We start from the raw sequence: 19514 nt of genomic DNA, 5'->3' as shown, positions 1-19514 counted from the left end.
TCTTCCAGCTACCAGCCACGGGATCCACCTCGGCATTCCTGGCAGTGCAACTGAAGAAATCCATACTCTCTGTTACCAGCCAAGTCCTGCTTTGCTTCCTCATCCCCTCTCATTTCTTCAAAATCACTTTTTCGTAACTTCTTTGCATCTTTGTGTTAGGAACAAAAGCTCAGGTCTTTATCTTACAGACCTGAAAGTGAATTCCAATCAGGTGAAGTGTTCACCATCATGAGGAAGAGCAGCTTGAAACAACAGACATAAATTTTGCAATTATATCCTTTTCCAGGAAAAAAAAAAATGACTGCAAGAAAATTCTAGAAGAGGTATTTTTGCTACCATGCTATCACACCCTGCTTGTCCAACGAGAATATAAGAACAAATGGGGAGTATTACAAGCAGCAAAATAAGAGTAGCATAAACAAGTTTTACCATTCTCTCATTTGCAACTCTTAAATACAAAAATTGTCATGTTTTTCCAATCAGCTAAATGCCAGCTGCAATGGTATCATTAAATCTGTACCAGGTCTAACAAAGTAACAAGCAAAGCAATTAAGACTGTATTAGACACCTTATTCTTACAACATAATCAAAAACACTTCTTTACTTCTGACAAAAAACCATAAATGTCAAAACAAAGGCTCAGAGATGGAATTATCATTTTCAGACTGAGCAAAGGCAGTTAATCTACTTCTAAAATGGCACCCAGATTTGAAAAATAGCTTGGAAAGAACTGGGATACGAAATGGTATGAAACTCAAAAAATTTAAGAAAAAAAAAAAGGCAAACATAAGGGAGGAATGGGCAGAAAGCAAAAATATGGAAAAGCAGAGAGAAATAAAGAAGTACAGGGTCCATAACGGAACTGAATTTAACAAATCATCTTCTCAATTACAAGTAGCACAGTAATAGGCAGCCCACAGTCCTCCAAATCATAGATGTGAAAGAAATGGAACAAAAATGGGAGATTTAGTTGGGACAAAATGGGCTTCATTTCAAATAACACAAAGGAAGCACAGTTGCAAATGGAAATAAAGCAGCAAGAAACATAAAATACTAAAGTTTAACTTTTTTTTTTCCCCTTAAAACAAGTGTTCAGTGACTTCAAGGAAAGTAATGACTAGATCTGTTTATTTTCTTCCAAGTACCTCTCAAATACAGAGCTCTGTCATAAAAATGATCACCCACCAGGCAATCTTGGTACCCCAGGATTTTATTTCATTTTTTACTCTTCAGGTATGCAGAACAACTCATCAGCACTGCCTTTTAAGGTTTTATGATGTTTCCTTTTCCTCCTTTAATGGCCAAGCTTGGCACTTCAGCCAGGGTGAAAGCACCGTGGACCTCACCCCCAGCACAGAGAAAGGGGGACAGAAGAAAACAGAAGAATCACCCCAAAGCAGAGCAACACAAAATCACAGTGAATTATGTCCTGTGCTCCCCTGCAGCCAGAAGGGTGAAAGAACAGGCAGATGTAGGAGCTAATTCTGTTATGAAAAAGTTGACAATAATGTGTATTTTCTGCAGCCTGGCGGTCTACAGCATCCCTGGGAAATGGATGTTGAAAAAGCAAGATGCTCCTTCAGATTAAATAACCACACGTCTTGACTGCTCTCGTATTTTTTTTTAAGTAAAAATGCATTCAGGGTGACTAGCATTGTCTGCTGTGAAGCTCAACTTCATTCAATTTCTGTCATTTTAAAAACTCAGTCTATGAAGAAATGATGGCTGCAGAAGGTAAGTGATGAGAATGACAATCTAGTCAGGGTGGCAAAATTGAGAAAATTAAACTGTACAACTGCATGAGAATCAACAGTGAGATCTAAGTTCAACAAAATGCCTCTATTTATAAATATTTGCCATGAAAGTAGCAAATTTGAGTGTGTTTTTTCTCCCCAAAAATGAAACCTTCAGTGGATTGAGATCATCCCCAAAAAGTCACCCAAGGAAAGTCAGCTAAAGTTGACTGGGGGGCAAAGTGCTGTGCTACAAAATGAATGGAACAACTACAGCGAGGTTTGCACCAGGCAGGACAACACAAAATGCTCACCAAGCCAGGGAGATTTTCCACAGACAGAGAAAAAAAACACACCAGGGGAAAAGAAGACAAAGATTAAAAGACAAAGAGGTCAGAAATAAAACTTATGTCTCTGTGTAGAAGTAATTCATGTTTAATTCTCTTCTGTCACTAGAAAAAGAACAAATATATCCACATACATACAGAACTTAGAGCAATTAATAGTGCAGAAGGAAATAAATCTGTCAGCTCCCGACAAGGATCACATTATTCTTACAAAATACAAACAAGCCTATCTTACAAGTGCTTTAACCCAGAATTTATCAAAGCACCTTCTTGAGAAGTTGAAAATTCTAATGGATGCTTTAAAGGCAACAAAGAAGTCACAGCACAAGCAGAGAGTCCAGGAAATTAAAAGCTCTACCCACAGCCAAACACAGCATTTGTGACAAGGAATCTGAGGAGTGGAGGAGGGACAGGGAAATTATAAGAATAGAATGAAGTGAGTGGTCCCAGTGATGCTAGTGAGACTATGTATAGAACAAACACATGCCACAATAAAGGAGGCTGCACAGTCCACCCCCAGGTAGGTATACATCAAGGAAATACAGGCAACATCCGTGGAATTCTTCTAATTTCACCTTTTAAACAGGCTACTGGGAGGCATTTTGATAGATTTATGTTGAAATGCTGGAGCGAGTTCAAACAAAAGCCACACCATCATCAAAACTAGAGGAACTGATCTATGAAGAAAGGAAAACAGCTAAGCATGCCAAGCTTGGAAAAGGTGCAAGTAATGAGGATTCTTACAGCTTACAAATATCTGAAAGATGTAGCCATCGAGGAGACAGCAATTAGTCAGGACAAAATGGGCTTCATTTCAAATAACACAAAGGAAGCGCAGTTGCAAAGTAGTAATAGTTTCAGGAAATTCTTAATGGCAGAAAAGTGCAACAACAGTTATTTTAGAGCACAGAACATTTGATATAGATGTACACATTAGATCATCTTATATGGAGTCAGTCACAGTCTATAGCTCTGTCAAAGCACAATCATGATCCTACTGGCTGTCAGACACAGGGGATACCCAAAGAGCCTTTTACTCTTCTCTTTTTGGGTGAATGATGGTGACTTCCATTCCAAACCAAACTGCAGAAAGCTTTGTATGGAAATACAACCATATTGAGTACTTACAGCTATTCACTTCAATGAAAATTCTGAAGTGATTACAGCTAATAAACACACTATTTCTAAACCTCTGAAACGATGTTATGATTCTGATAGACCATATGGTTTCAGTGTATTTATACCACACTGAGCTCCTCGGAGCCTGTTCACATGTCAGCTGTGACTGTCTTCTGGGGACACACAGCAGGTTTGGGTGGTGGGGGACTGTGGGAGGACCTTAGTGGGACTTCTGGTGGGTTGTGGCACTGCTGTGAACCACCCACCCTCCCCCCAAGCTTCAGCACTGCCAAATTCAAGCAAACATTTCCTCAACTGGAGTCTTCTTTCCCAACCCCAATACCCAAATCAGTAATCAAATATTGGTGCTAATTTGCAACAAATTAAATTAAGCAAAATGCCCTGTGTTCAGACTGTTTTGCCAGCAATAGGAGCAGATGCTTTCCTAGAGGCAGTATTTAATTTACTAAGACCCCATTCACTTGCTAACAGCGCTGAGCTTGATCAAGACCTCCTGTGTCATTGGGAAAGTCGTAGCTGCTCTAAGAGTGCCCATAAGTAAACAAGAAATGTTGCTGAGTAACACAAAATGTCACTAACTTCTTGCAACATCAATCCTGTTCTTCAGAGAGACAACAGAACCTCTAAAGAAGGGCACTAAGTATTTCTTCTTTATAGGTCACTGAGCTATTAATATTTTTTACTTTTTCTACCTCTGTTCCCATGGAGTTATGTCATGAGACAGAAGCACAGTCACATTAACCCGACTGCAATCCTGCCATTCCGTTGAAAACATGACCTATTAGTAATTAATCTTAGAACTGGAGGTAATAATAGCTCTCTCCACCTCACCAACAGCACTGCTCATCCTGCATTTACAGCTCCTACAAGGACCCTTGACAGGGGAGAGAGAACCAGGGGAATGTGTTAGCTACTGCAAAATGAGACAGGAGCTACTGACTTTGTAACCCGTTATTAACCAAAAGCTTTTCCTTCATTTCATTTTCTACAGTTAAACACATACTCGGAAAGAAAAAAGGTCCATTTGTTTCCCTCTCGACACACACATGTGAGACTCATTAATGTTAATTGGATTTATGAATGCCTGCTGAAAAGAGAAGAAACTGTAAAGATTTCCCATTTGCAGAGAAACAATCAAAGGAATAATTTCTTGTGCGTCTTGCTGATGAAGAGATGAGGAAATAATGGATGAGTCACTTTACATTATGATTCAAAATTCTTAAAATAGAAGAGATGAAAACACTGATTTCTGTATAGGTCATATTCATGTAAGGGACTCTTTCTAAGAATCCAATTTGAACCTTCAAGTATAGTTCTGCTTCTAATTAGCCAGCTCCAAGAAGAAATCCTGGTCTCTGAATTGTAATGATACAGATTTGTTGCTGTAATTCAATTTGTCAGGTGTAAAATACAAATGCAATTTCCTCTGCACACCCCCCGCTGTAGCTTCCAAAGAGACACTGAACTTGAGCCATTTGATAATTCATTCCATATTGTAGCTTTCACATTTGCTATTCATAAAACTTCTGACACGTTGGGTTTTTTTAAAAAGGTGATTATACATGGCTCTAGTTACTCTACTAACTGGTTTGAAAATAAATCCAACATTCTTCTTATGGCTACAACACAGCATTAGCTGGCCTGCAGTGACCAGGGCATTTCAAAGTAAGCTCCAAATTTCTGCTGCCTATGATGGGGATGAGGGAGAACATCCATAACCCTCACATGCACTGATTTGCTCTGTGGAAACTTCTCCAAGGTTTTTCTCTATGGGAACTTCTCCTCTGCTCAGCTCCAGTCAGCTGAGTAGAGATTCTTGGAATCAACAAGGCCCCTCTTACAGAAAAGAGAGTTTCAGCCACTCATAAAGAACTTTGGCACTTCCTTCCTTCAGGATCATGTTTTCCTCTAGGCCAATCAAGAGCTATAGGAAATGAACACGATGCCACACCACTGTGTTAAACAACGGGCTTGAATCTAGATTATACATGAACAATATTGTTATAGCAAAGCAAGGCAGCCCCGACGAGGGGGAGAAAGGATGCATCCAACTCCATCTCATCAGAAGGCTGATTTATTACTTTATGATACTATATTATATTAAAGAATACCATACTGTACCAAAGAATACAGAAAAGGTACTTACGGGATGCTAAGATAATAATGAAAACTGGTGACTCTTTCCAGAGTCCCGACACAGCTTGGCCCTAATTGGCCAATGAGTCAAAACAACTCACAGCAGAATCCAATGAAACAATCACCTTGGGTAAATAATCTCCAAACACATTCCACATGAGCACAACACAGGAGAAGCAAATCATATAAGAAATGGTTTTCTTTTCTCTGAGGCCTCTGTCTGCCTTTCACCTTCCCAGGAGAAAAACCCCGGGCAAAGGAATCATGTTCCAAGAATGTGAATGCCACTTATTGTATACGTGTGATAATAAAAAAATACATACTGAAATATAAATGTGTAATGTGAAGTATATAAATATATCAAAACCATAAGCACACCACACCCACTGTATGAAAAGATGCAAAATATCTGAACAATTTCCTGGAAATAAACTGTGGAAGTATACACTGGCCATCCCACAGTGCAAGAGCTCTGTGGGCTGAACAAGATAAGGTTGATAGTTTGTTTCATTTTTCCCCTCTATAGAACAATCTATAATGAAGGACTGCAGCATAGAATGCTTGGCTTGAGTTTTCCTTGCCTCTGCATAAAGCTGTTCCGACGACAACAATTCAATTTCTATGTCAGTTTTGTTCCTGAGTATCTTTTAAAAGCCTTCCCAAAATTAAGGTTATATACTCCAGTAATTTTCAATATGAAAAAGTGCAATCAATAAAATACTGCTGATAATGCACACGATTTGTGGAGAGTGAGAGCTAAATATGAATTAGTTTTGGAGAAGTTCCGAGTCTATCATCTTTCTTAATTACAAGTTGGGTCATTGACTACGAATCGCATGACTCAGCTCGGGAATCCCTGCAAAGGAAGCCTAAGTAGATTTAAGAGTTGCATTTGATTTATTTGTTCCTCAGAGCTGAAACAAGCCCTGTGTCTCAGACCTCTGACGGATCAGGAGCTCCCCAGAGGACGTCAGTGCAGGCACTGCTCCTGCCAGCTGGATGTCATCTGGGATGAGGGAAGCCAGGAGTACCCAGGAGTCCCAAAAGGTTGGGAGCAGGGCACAGCAGGGCACTCCGCAAGGAACCTCACCGCAGAGGATTCAATTAAAAGCTACTCTTCTACAGATCTAATGCAAAATTGTAACCTTGACTGAGGAAGAAGGATATTTGGTCCTACACTTGCCTTAAAAGCATAGTCAATTAAATCAACGCTGCTCAGTCGGGTTTTGGGCATCTGCAAGGATGGACATGTCACAGTCTCTCCTTCCAGTGCTTGACCACCCTCAATTTTACTTTTTTCCCTTGTATCTGATCAGGATTTTCTGTCTCTTAACTTGAACTTGTTGCCTCCTATCACACACCTCCAGGACAAGCCTGACTGACCAAAAATTCTCCAAGCCTGATTTCCCAGCACAAGTACCTGACCAAGCAACACAGACAGTGCCACTGCTGTGACAAGGACAGGCAAGCCTTTGTCCTGGTTTTCTCCAGTTCTACCACGATGTTATTCACTAATGATGTGTTACCACTTGGTGACTCTCCACCTTCTCTCTGTTAAACACCTTGGCTGTTTTGGTTTCCTTCACACAGCTCGCTGCTGTTTCCTTTCACTGGGAAAAAAGCTGCACTTTTCCTTCTTTAGTTCTCCATTCCTTAAAAAGCAGGTCCAGTCTGGGCACACTCAGGCACCACAGGGAGTTGGTGGTGCAGCCACCAGGTTTTGCTGGACTTTTCTAATTACATTGCCATGACACTTTCATACCCACGAGCACTCCGAGGTGTTTCATAAAGAAAAACTCAAATATCTCTGACATCCTGCTGGTGGGAAGCTTTTCTCTCTGCTCAGCATTAGTAAATACAACAGGCTACAACTCCACAAACCATTGGAAGTAATCCTTTAAAACTGCTTTCATCCCTTTCTGATCCTTAATTCCACCTGCTAGTTCATGCAAATTCACTTATTTGCCAAACAAACAGGTGTCAGATGATTTACCGGCTCATTTGCGCAGCAGAAGGACAAGCAAATATTATCTTGATTTTTCTCCCTCATGAAATATTTCCATAAAACTATCAGAAAAAAATTAGCATTGCTATTAGAAATATCAATGCAAAGAAGCCAGAAAATCCATTTGTTCAGCAGTTTATTCCACTGCCACCCTCAGAGTGTCCTGAAGCATTAACTATATTTTAAGAATGTTTTGTAAACTAGCAGCATAAAAGGTATTTTGCTTTAAAAAAAGGCTACTAACAACCTTGTTTTATTTGTAGTAACAGTTGTTTACTACTCATGTAGAAGAGCATTATGTTCTTTATGCAATTAAGTTTCCAGAGTCTCAGTTTTCAGCAAACCTGAAAACTTTTTTTTTTTACAAAATAGAGTATTTTGTAAAAATAGAATACTTTAAAAAAAAACACAAAAATGCAGACTACACCCACAGTGTACTATGCTGCAAGTGTATAAGAAGCCCAAGACTTCTGGTATAAAGACATTTATACCACTTCTTTACTTTGCCCTTTTTGTTTAAATTCAGAAACCAGCCCAGATGAGGATTCAGCACTCATCTAAACAGGCTCAGAACTAAGACTGGGCACGCAAGTTTAGGGACTGGCAAAGTTTGAGGATATCTTGTCTTTGTTATGCTCTCTCATGATAAAGCCAACTGTTTCCAAAAGAGGAAGACAAAATATTCTATGCAATTACACATCTTTAGGCAAACTTCACTAAATAATTATACATTTCAATGATGACTAGTTAAAAAAAAAAACAAACAACATTTTGCCTTTGCTTTATAAACTTAGGGTCAGGTTGTTTAATGGACTGCTTGGGCAGAACCCCTATGCATCATAATTCCTTACAGACCCAAGTGTGCCCCAAGTTTTAACTCCAGATGTTTTATCAAAATCCATTTGATGAAGAGGTAGCTGATATTCTGTAATGGGTATTGTGGTTTCCTGTCAGAAAACCAGCTGCAGCAGAAATTAAATACTTAGAAATTCAGCTATTTGAACAGTTGTATCCTGCCATGTAAATCAAGATGTATTTATAAATTTAAAAAAACCAATCCACAAACTTCATGGGCACCTACACATAGAAAATACTGCCCCAGCCCCAGTTATAGTCTCACAGGTGACAGATCACAGAATCTGGAACAGGGTGGGCTGGAATGGACCCAAAGATCATTTCGTTCCAACCCTACTGCCATGGGCAGGGACACCTATACTGACTTGTCCCGTGCGCTACCAGTTAGATGGAAAGGAAGCTCCTTTCCTAACTCCAGAAACTCATTTCCATAAGGCAAAGAGGCAAATTCTAACAGATATTGTGCAGTGCTAAGTTTGAAAGAAAATCTGACCGAGCCTTGGCCAGTGTAGGCAATCCAGCTATATGCTGGCTGTGAGAAATCTTGCAACATGAATATTTGAGTTCAGCTGGGTCCCAGAGGAGGTAGCCTGATCACTTGCTATTTGGGGAAAGAAGCCTCTCTAAAAATATCATTTTCACACACGTAAAAAAATCATTTAAGAAATGCAAATCACCACAGTCAGACACAAAGCCTGACGAGTCCTAAGTCGTTGGTACAAACCAAGAATGCTGATGAGCATCTAAACATAAACAAACAAAAAAAATAACCTCTCAGTTCCTCAAACCAATTCTCAACATTCTCCAAGCCACTTGCAGAATTTTAACACCAAACCTGTTCTTTATCACAAGCAATCAGGGAAGCAATGCCAGGTGGGAGATATGGAGATCACTCTCCAGGCATTATTTTTGGATTTGCTCTTACAGCTATGAAGAAAGTGGTGTAAGAAAGGAAATGTAGATTCTATCTGTATAACTACCACCCATTTAGAATGCCATATGAAAAAATATCTGGAAATTTACTCTCTGAATTAATTAAAAATTAAAAAAAATAGTTCTCACAGAAATTCATGCTCACACGTAACTCAGTGTTCAGAACAAACATCCTCTGCCAAGGGAGAAAAAAAACCCCTCTGCCCCATCTGTACCCCTGCCTTGGCCAGTCCTCAGAGGAAAGGAACTGTAAACCTATTTTAACAAAACAAATTAATTACACCATGAGTTAAAATCTCCTGGTTCCTGATGCCTCAGACAGTTTCTTATCTCCATTGAACAAACAAGGTTAAACATGACAAATATTGTGCCTCCTTGTGAGTAAATGTTGTTTTGTTTACTTTGGGGTTTTTTAAACAACAGTAAGTCACAGCTCATCATATAACAGTCTCTCAAGAATGCTGGGGGAAAAGCATTTGTTCTCACTCCAAAAATGTGTGGAAAAATAGGAGGGTCTGATGAGCATTTGTTTTTAAGGGACTGGCCAGATCTAGCCAAATTAGGAAGGCCCACTCCCTCTTCTCCCATGTTTACAATTGAATCACAAGTGAGCAAACAAAAAAAATCAACTCACCACTACCACCAGGCAGCATTAAAATATCTGTCATATAAATAATTATTAACTGCATCAAGATATTAAATCACAGAAAATGTTCTGTATTGATTTTGTGGGATTCTCCAAGCTTATCCCTACCTACATTTTAAGATGCATTTGTTCAATGGCTTTGATTTTTGCAGACAATAATTGTTCCTGTTGACACTGTCTGAATGCCCTTCAGAAAAGGAAATATTGCAATGTCACCAGTTAGGGGCATCAGAGATCTTGACTTAGTCAAGTCCTACAGAAAACCCCACTGTGCTCAACTTAGAGGCGACTCACCACTCAGTGTCCTCTAGATCCACAACTCAAAGTTAACTCCTTTTTTCAGCTGTGAATCCCTGCTGATGGGAAGGCCAAGAAAGATGAATTTTCCCAGAGCCCACAGGAAAGCCAAGAATTTTAGGATTGCAATCTGCACCTTGGAAAAGTCTAATTAGTTTAAGGACTTCAAAAAACCAAAAAATCTGTGGTTTTGAAAATGCAGGAGCCAACTTGCTGTTTTCCAGTTAGCACCATGGTAAACAACATGTTAGCAACACCATTCTCCAAGTGCGAGCAACGCGTTAAAATTAACGTTGTGTATCTTGGAGCTCAGAGATTGCTACGGATATTTGCATCAGAAAATATTCAAGGCAAAGGCTCTCCTCAGACTTATTCTTTAAGGCCTCGATCTGAAAAAAACTAAACAAGTGTACTAATTTAACCATGGTAATAGTCTAATTACATTCAACAGAACACCGATGTGTTTGAAGCTTACCATGCATTTAATAAGCTTTTACAGTACAAAAGCCTGCTCAGTAATAGCTCTGAAGCAGAAGCTGCCCCAATTTAAATCTGCTGCATGCTGGACTCCAGCTCCTGCTATTTTTTGGACCAGCTGATGGAGTCACACAGAGACTGATGGACACAGGAATGCTGTATCTCACTGCACGAGGCTTGAGGCCTCTCTGAATTGCTCTGGAAATGCACTTAAATTATGAAAGTTTCCTGTTAACTCACCAAAACATGCCTGCTGATAATGTTTTGAACCAGAACTGTTAGAGACAGCCTCACACAAATAAACAAAGTAACCTGAGTTCAAACAAATGGACTTTAGAAGTAGGACACAGTTATGATTTTATTATTCCTTAAACTTTTCCAGTTTATTCTGCTGCCTTCTGAGTGGTTGGTTTTCAATCATGATCTAAGTAATGTTTATTAATTATTAAAATTAAATGAGGCAGAATTTATTTTACGACTTTAATATTTTAATGAGTTAGGGCTGTTCAGCTTCTCTCACAGAAAAGATGTGAACATTTTCAAGTTTCAAACTTAGGTCAAAAAAGACATTAGCAGATCCAGAGGGAACATAACCACTGAAGGAAGTAACAGGTGATTTTTCTCCCTTAACTAATACAACTCTGGCCTAGCAACTCAAGCCTACAAATTCTGCAACATTAACGATGAAAAACAATGTATTGCAATAGTTCTATTAAATTCTGCATGTGTAAGATAGAACTGAAAAATTACCCTCCAACTACTGGTAATATACAATATGGCAAACAGAACTGCAGGATGTCAATTTATCAGTATTTAAAATAAACCTATGGTAACCATTGTTTATTTTATATGTGCACTAGATAGCTTGAAATCAATGGACATTTACCCTGATCATGCAGAATTACAGCTGCTGTTGTAATTCATCAGGAAATATTTTAGTTTAATACTTTCTTCCTGTAGTAGGGAATGGATATTTGTAATAGAAATCCTCATAAAATACATTTCTATGTCTGCCACAACCTATTTACTTTAGGAGATGTGGGAATACAAAAATACTCTACAAGGTGTAAAAGAGCTAAAGACAACAGACGGCCTGAGCAACAGATGGCACTTTCACAGGGCACAAGTGTGACAGTATTTGAACTCCATAGAGTTTTCATAAAAATAGAGGCATGCCCTAGGACTTCTAAAAGGAGTTATAAACAAATTAATTACATTATTAATTAATTAATGTCCCTGCAGTCATAACCAAGCTGGCTGGGAGGCACAAAGCTGTAGTACATGGTAGCCACCTGAAGTTCATGAGATCATCTTCTCCACAAGGCTCATGGCATCGAGTTCAGAGTTTGATTCCAGTTCTAAATAACTTGTGACTGCCTCCCTTGGACCTGGGCACCACTGTTTCCATTCCACCCCTGGGGTCACACTTTTAACCAAAGTATAAACCTACAAATATAGAGGTCACTGTTAGTCACAAAAACGGTTTCTTGTGCTTGGTGTATTTGGTCCTTTAACCAACTGCTCATCAGGGCCTTCTAATCTTACCTACTTTCCATCTGCATCAACAAGACACTTGAAACTAGAATTACAGCAGCAATTTACACCACACAGAGGTCTAAGCTTTTTCCTGACCTCCTCAGCCAAGTGACAGCACCTTGATCATTCTGATCACCACTGGAGAAAATCTATTTGTCCAATTAAAAGACGTGAAGGAGCCCCACATGTCTGGTCCTCCACCACTGTAAATCTCAAGGAAACAGAGCCCTTAACACCAGTGCAATATCTTAAGGTAAAATAGCAGATACTCAGTCACCAGCCACATACCAGCTACTCAGAAATCCAAGGAGTCAGTTCTCTTGCTGACCAACCAAAAACTGTATGTATTAACCAGGATAAATACTTAATACTAGTTTGGGGTTTACATCCTGGAGGACATTTTAAGGATTTTAAAAAATCACCTGTGCTTCCAACTCCAAACAACTGATTTCTCTCTCCAGAAAGCTGTTTTTTCATACAAGTTTCAATACTTTTTGAGATTATAAACCACAAGACAGCAGCCACAGCAAGGAAGATGAATTACAAAGACAGACTACTGTAATTTGGCACCAATAACAAAAGGCCTAAAAAAATAACAGAGCAAGTGCATCAAAAGTTCAGGATCATAAGGAAAAAAGAGTTTGTAGGAAAAACTTCATAAACTGCTACAGCCAAAAAGAACATCCTTAGGAAAACTTCATAGCCACCAGGTACAAACCCTGACATAAAATAGCCAAGCAATCAGGCCAATATTCATCAACTAAAACACCAAAAAGCATGAAAACGCAGAAAGAGCACTAGAAATTTGAAACATCAGTGCACAGTTCTGACCCACATGGTAAGTCTTGAGTTCCTCGTTCAGAAACCATCTGCCACACAAAGACCACATGGCAGTTGGTGACAGTACTCCAGCAACAACAAAAAACCTTCCAAAGAGCTGCCACAGAGTACTCCAGTGGCAGATTAGCTATTGTTAGGAGACTGTGTATGTTTGAAGGATATTTCAGGCAATACAAGCTGCACAGGGAGAGGATAAAGCCTTATTTGACAGCACAAACACCACCGATTTCTTTCAGCCATACTGCTCCATTTTCTGAAGTTACTTTTTAATAAGAGTTTGGAGGCTATTCTTCCACAGGGTCCTTATTCACAATTCCTTATTCAGATTAATTTCCTGACAAGATTACAATTGGGTAAGGGATCCATACCCCAAGAGCTACCCAGTGGGCATGGAGAGACCACATGCACTGGGACAAGCTCTCAGATACCCAAACTGCATGTAGACACACATTCCTTCATTTCCCACCCTCACCTGACTGAAGGTTCATTCACAAGCAACTTTTTCTTATTTATTGAATTTTAACAGTTTTTACAGTAACCTGTTTCCTCAGTTACCTAAGTCCAGCCTTTCCTTTGTTCTTTCTGGTGCCTTTCACCTCTCTCTGAGCTCAGGTTTTCCCAATGCCTTCTCTTGAGGAACAGAACTGTGGCCTTCCCCATTGTCCTTCTATTTTATATCTTTACCTCTCAGGTACTTCTCTCCCCCTCCCAAAAACCCCATCTCAAAGCCCACACTCAGTAGGCATTAAAGACAGACAGAGAAAGACCAAGGCAATAGAAGCACTGTCATTCCATCTTTTCTACCAAAAAGTAACTCTCTGATACTCTCCACTGAGCGGCTTTTATAGAAGGCCAAAGCTTTGTGATCCATGTTCCCTACCAGCTCTTTCTTCCTGCTGTATTCTAGGAGTTTTGAACCAAATCTTCATAGAGTTTTAAATGACTAATTCTGTGGGAAACAGGACACAGGCAGAGGACAAACACGTAACAATCACCCAGAGAGAAAAACAATCAGGGGAAAAAAAAATCTCTCAGTGACCTCTCCTGGAGAGCAGTGCAAAAAAAAAAGAAAAAAAGTTTTAGGGCAATATCAGTTCACTCCAGAATGGGACAGTAGTGAAAAGACCCAAGGAGCTTTCTCCCCCAAAACCTGACCAGGTCAGGTGTGAAGATACACCACATAAAATCACCTCAAAACCACAACATCATCTGACTAGATCCAGCACATTTCTGCTTGATGTGGAATTCTACTGAAACATACAATCATTTTTATTTCTAGACAGAGTGTGGTGGCAGAACTCTGAAGGACAACCAAAAGTTAACAAATATAAGTTTTGTACCAAAGCAATTCTCTGCTGTACAAAGGGAGGCTGTTTTCAGGTTCTCCTTGGTTTATGAGGAAGCAATGATTTCAGAAAGCTTGGAGCTCAGATGAAGAGACAATGAAGGCTTTACAGCAAATAGGAAGATATGTCTGAGTCAGAGCAGCTTCAAAATTTCTGATTTTTAGCTTCACAGATTGCTGTTTCTCCCAGTCTTATTCTATGATGGAAGACAGCAAGAGCATACTAAAAGGCTGTGTTCTCACTGGAATTTCTAAAGACTTAGTCTAGTTTACACTAACAAATGTTTTCATCCTCCCAAGTCTGAAAAGCTTGTTTACAGTGAAAGTGACCAATCCTCTGAAACAATGAAACATCGGATTTTCCCATGGAAATTGAGGTAAATGTGCTTCAGCACCTCGGAACTATCCAGCCTGAGCTAGTAATGCCCTGTATCACAACCTACCGGTATCTTTACCTCCTATAAATTAAAAAATAGCCCAAACATAGACACGAACCTTGATGTCTGCATCTATACCATTTATTTCATAGGGAAGGATTTCATTTTGCTGTCCACAGAGCCAACACCAAGAACTCTTCCTTTTCAACCCAGCAAAAACTTTGCCAGTGCTCAGTGCCCACACAGAAGCTGTTAAGCCAAGGGCTCTCGTGGCAGTCCCACCACCAACACTGCCTTGTCTCCCCTCACATCTGTCTCACTGAAGAGCAGGGTTGAGTTATAAATTCTTCCCAGAGTACATTTTTTTTCCAGAGTATGAGCCCTTCAAAGTGCACACAATTATTTTTTTATTTGACTTTGAATTTAGCACCAGCCTTTCCCAACATAATTTGGTCACAAATAATTTTATCAGTAAATAAATTAATCAGGAATATGGAGAATACAGGAATACAGGGCTGCCTTTTTTTTTCCTTTTTTTGCCAAGGGAATAAAAATATTCTAAAAAAATGCTGTTGAAGCAGAATCCATTATGAACTGCAAGACAATACACAGTCCAAAAGTTACATCAGAGTATTCTCAGTCCTGCCAAATGCATCTTTACTGAAATTGTTTAGTAGGAAGAAGGTGATGCATCATGCCATTATTTGAAATGTACCAAATATTTCTGCAGTAGGTCTTGGGTTTGCAACTGTAACAGTGAAATATTACACACATATTGCCATCTCATGGATACTACAAATACTTGTTTAAAATTCCAAGAGCGCAATCCCTGACAGCAAAATATGCAGAATCCACAGCAAATAAAATGGTAAAGATTTACAACGTGAAAGCAGGAACTTCACATTTGAAACAGTCCAAAAATCTGCCTCAGATTCTCTCGTAGTAGTTACTATTTTTATGACTTGGCTCAGACTCGCTTTAATCTCTTTATTTAGGAAGAAATTGCAAGCTTGCCAACTCTAGCAAATGTTAAGTACTTCAGTAAATTCCCCATCAATATAGGTCGTGCATTCGAGGGAACAAGAACGTGGTGAGTAAGTTCTGCTCCATCTCCTCCAAAGAGGATTTCAGAATAAGGCAGTGATGGGAGAGAGAGATAAACAACAACGTGGCTAAGCCCCTCTTTCAGCTCCATCCTCCTCTCCAGACATCTGTCCACGCTGTGTTGTGCCGTGATTGAGATGTTCTGTGATGCAGCTCACCCAGCCTGCCTGTGTTATCCTGCATCCCTGTTATCTGAGCAGGCAGGAGAGCAAATGTATTGCCAAGGCTATTGCATCGTCACTCTTCCATTAAAGTTCACTAACAGCACGAGGCGAGTTCGAGCGAGTCAGCAAAACCACAGGAAAGCCAACAGATGCAAAGATACCCGAGTATGGAGGACCAATTCAGAAAGAGCCCGAACAGCCTCTGCAGGCTTCCTGGAGCATCTAAGCCAAATTGCCCAAACCCACCGAGTCCTGTCAGACCCCGAGTTCTGCCGTCAAAAAGAACTTGGCAGCAAACAAACCAAACCAAACCGCGGATCGTTTCTCAGGCTCCGCTCGAACACACGCATCTCTCTACCCAAAAAGAGACAAGCAAACACACAAGTTTCGGCTCCCTTCCCGCACTTCCCCGGGCGGGACCCGCGCCTGTCCCCGCACTTGGGGACAGCCCCGGCGGTCCCCGCGCAGCCCCGGCGCCGGGGGACGTGCGGCAGCCGCCTGTCCCCGACCTCCGCCGGGCTGCGGAGCCCCGGCCCTGCGGCTCCCCGCCCGGCAGGGTCCCCGGGCCGCCCCTCGCCCGCAGCCGCCGCCTCTGCGGGGACACGGCAGCGCCTGCCCCGGGGCACCGCGTCCCCGCGGCGGCAAAGGGGCGGCGAGCCGCGGGAGGAGAGGGAGGAAGGGGAAGGCAAGGGAAGGAGCCATTACCAGAGTTTTGTTCCCGTTCTTGCTGAGGGGGCCGCGGAAAACTCCCTTGATGTTGCGAAAGTGCCCGTTGCTGAGATGCGCGGAGCTGATGACAATGTAGTAGCACTCCATGGGGCCGGGGCCGCCTCCTCGGGCCGGGCTCGGCGGGGCTGGGCGGGGAGGGCCGGCGGGGGCCGGGGGTGCGGCCCCTCAGGCGCGGCGCGGCCGCGGGAGGAGGAGGAGGATGCGCGGCGGGGCGGCCGCGGCGGAGCCGAGCGAGCTGCCGCCGCCGCTGGCAGGCATAGTGCTATTATAGCGAGCAGCCTTGCCGGTCGGCTGCACTGAGCCAATGGCAGGGAGCCACTGGGCTGGTACCGAGCGCTGTCAGAGGAGGACATCTGTCACACGCCGCCTCCACCGCCACCCACCGCCCCACGCCCCGCTGCCCCCGCCGCGGACGGGCCGGCGGCAGGTAAAGGGGGACGGGCGGGGGGGAGAGAGGGCAGAGCCGGCGCCCCAGCCGCAGCGAGCCCCGCAGGTGGGGTGTGCCCTCCTTTTTCCGGGGGTGGGGACGACGACGAGTGTGATTCCTCCGGGATTTGGGGGGGTGGGCATGGAGAGATGCCCGGGGTGCGACGCCCCCAGCCCAGCGCTCCCGCCCTCCCCCTCCCCCGAGCAGCCTCCGCGCCCTCCACCGCGCCCTTTTCTTTTTTGTTAGGTGTATTTCTGACACCCAACTCACAGGCACCTCCACCTGCCCGGGCCGGAGCAGCTCCCCCCCCCGGCTCCATCAGCCGCCACCCCCGGCTCCTGTGGCCCGTGACAACCTAATTGGGGGAAATCGGTCATTTCTCATCCCCGCTCGGGGTAAGCTCCATCCCGCCCTTCGCCGGGCCGCGGCCGCCGCAGCCCATCCCCGCCGCATCCCGCCCGGCAAGCTGCACGATCAGGAGCCGGCTGGCAAAACTTCTGGGTCACGGCGTCGGGAAGCGCTTGGGGCCGCATCCCCCATTCCCGGGAAGCCCGCATCCCTCCCCCTCCTTGGGGGGCCGCATCCCCCCATTCCCGGGAAGCCCGCATCCCTCCTCTCCTCGCGGGGCCGCATCCCCCGTTCCCGGGGCTCCCGCCTCTCCCCCCGGTTACTCACGGTTCTCCCGGCCCGGGGCCGCGGGCGGAGGCGGCTCTGCCCACCCGGCCTCGCAGGGCTTGGGCGTCTGCAAGGAAAAGGACAACAACCATGGTTTCTCGCAGGCTCTGGCGCAGGCTCTGCGATCCTCAGCCTCAACGCCCGTATAATGCACTCGCTCGGTTCTACAAAGCCCCCAGCAAACTGGACTAAAAACCATTAGGTACATCAGCATGAGGCAGCTGTAGCATACCCCTGCTCCTTCACCAGCGTAAGTGTTCCTTTCTTTTTGCAGCACACAAACCGGAGCTGGCTTCCAGGACCAGAATTTGTCACAGTCTAATATGTGCACAAGAAAGATGCTTAAGTGTGGTTTTTGTTGTTGTGTTGGGGCTTTTCTCCCCCATAAGATCTATGTGATTTGCAGCTTTCTCATGTGAGGTGTGAAACACTCTTAGCTGGCTCATCTTCCAACCTGCTTTACACCTTTATTCTGCTTTGTACAAATCAAGATTGATGGGATGAATTTCCAGTGCCAAAAGAAGGAACACCTTAGAAAAGAAGCCCAGAAACATGATGCAACATCTGAACACGTCTCTTAGTCAGCATTTACTGCTGGCAGCATAATAGCAGTGTCCTATCATCTTGTCCTCCAAAACAGATGAGCTACTGCCAGAAGATTGAGGATGGGGACACATACAAACACTTCCCTGGCAGAAATTGTCTCAGGTGTTTGCATCCTTGAAGGAAGCCCCAGATTTTTTGAGATGTGCCCCCTTCTGATAAACATATTCTGTCATTACCTCCAGTCGTACACAGTGAATAGTAAATTTTGACAGCTGTCACTCATTCTTTAGCATTTCCAGTACTTAGGAATGAATTATGGAAATGGCAAAAGTGGAAAGTTTTGACAGCTGAGCCACAGGTGAGAGATCAGGATTTGCTGCTTCTTGTTACAGCCAAAAAAAGAGTGTGATAATGTACACGCACAGTAACACGATTTTTCTGGTTATGAGGATGTACGTGTACATCTAGAAATAACCAGCAAGTTCGTTGCCATGTGAAAATCAAGTCAATATTATAAATACCTGATAAATTTAAAAACACAGCACACTTAAGGCCTGGCTCCCCTTCAAACAGAATCATGGGTGTGGTTTCCTCTCAAAAATGTCAGAAGACATAAAATTATGCAAGAAATAAAATTAGGCAACTTTTTCCTGGGAATAAATATATTCCAAATTGGACCAGAACAATTTGTTCTACCTTTTAAATGGAACATTCCTGATATGTGAGGACCCTTCTGCCTGGGAATGAAACTCCACACATCCACCATCTCAAAGAACTGGAACCTTTTTCTCTGAAATCCTTGCACAGACACATTGCTGAGACGTTTGCTCACAGCTGCTACAGCCACACCTGGGCCCTTTCTGGGGTTTTTAAAAGTTTCTCTGGCCTCTCAGAGATGTGCAGGCACTGCTTGCGTGCTCTTGTTAAGAGTCCAAGGACTTGGGAACATCATCTTGTAGCAACAGAGAAATAATCTACTCCCACAGCTCAGGTTTCAAAGGTTCACCCTGCTTTGTACCAAACAGAAGCAAACATCAGCATTAAAAGCTGCTGTAGCTTCTGCTCATGAAACTCACTGTCCTCCTCTATTAAAGAGGGAAAAACAAACAATTAAAACAACAAACAATAAAAAAACACATGATTCCTCCAAAGCACTAAATAAACAAAGGACAACAAATAACACCTGACAAACAAAATACATA

The 19514-nt window shown here is 42.6% G+C and overlaps 1 protein-coding gene across 2 annotated transcripts in view; it reads right to left on the bottom strand.

Moving 5' to 3' along the window:
- The window catches only part of ZNF804A (zinc finger protein 804A), a 225826-nt gene extending 208068 nt beyond the window's left edge, over positions 1 to 17758 (bottom strand). For both annotated transcript variants that reach the window (XM_064433769.1, XM_064433768.1), the window contains exon 1: positions 16641 to 17758. In XM_064433769.1, the coding sequence (XP_064289839.1) occupies positions 16641 to 16751 (111 nt within the window). In that variant the 5' untranslated portion in view covers positions 16752 to 17758. The remainder of the gene's footprint in view (positions 1 to 16640) is intronic.
- Positions 17759 to 19514: the final 1756 nt, after the last annotated feature.

The sequence above is a fragment of the Passer domesticus genome, chromosome 10, assembly GCF_036417665.1.
Source record: "Passer domesticus isolate bPasDom1 chromosome 10, bPasDom1.hap1, whole genome shotgun sequence".
In the NCBI taxonomy this organism is placed as follows: Eukaryota; Metazoa; Chordata; class Aves; order Passeriformes; family Passeridae; genus Passer; species Passer domesticus.
Note: the sequence above shows the minus strand (reverse complement) of the source record. Positions and strands in the feature narration are given on the sequence as shown.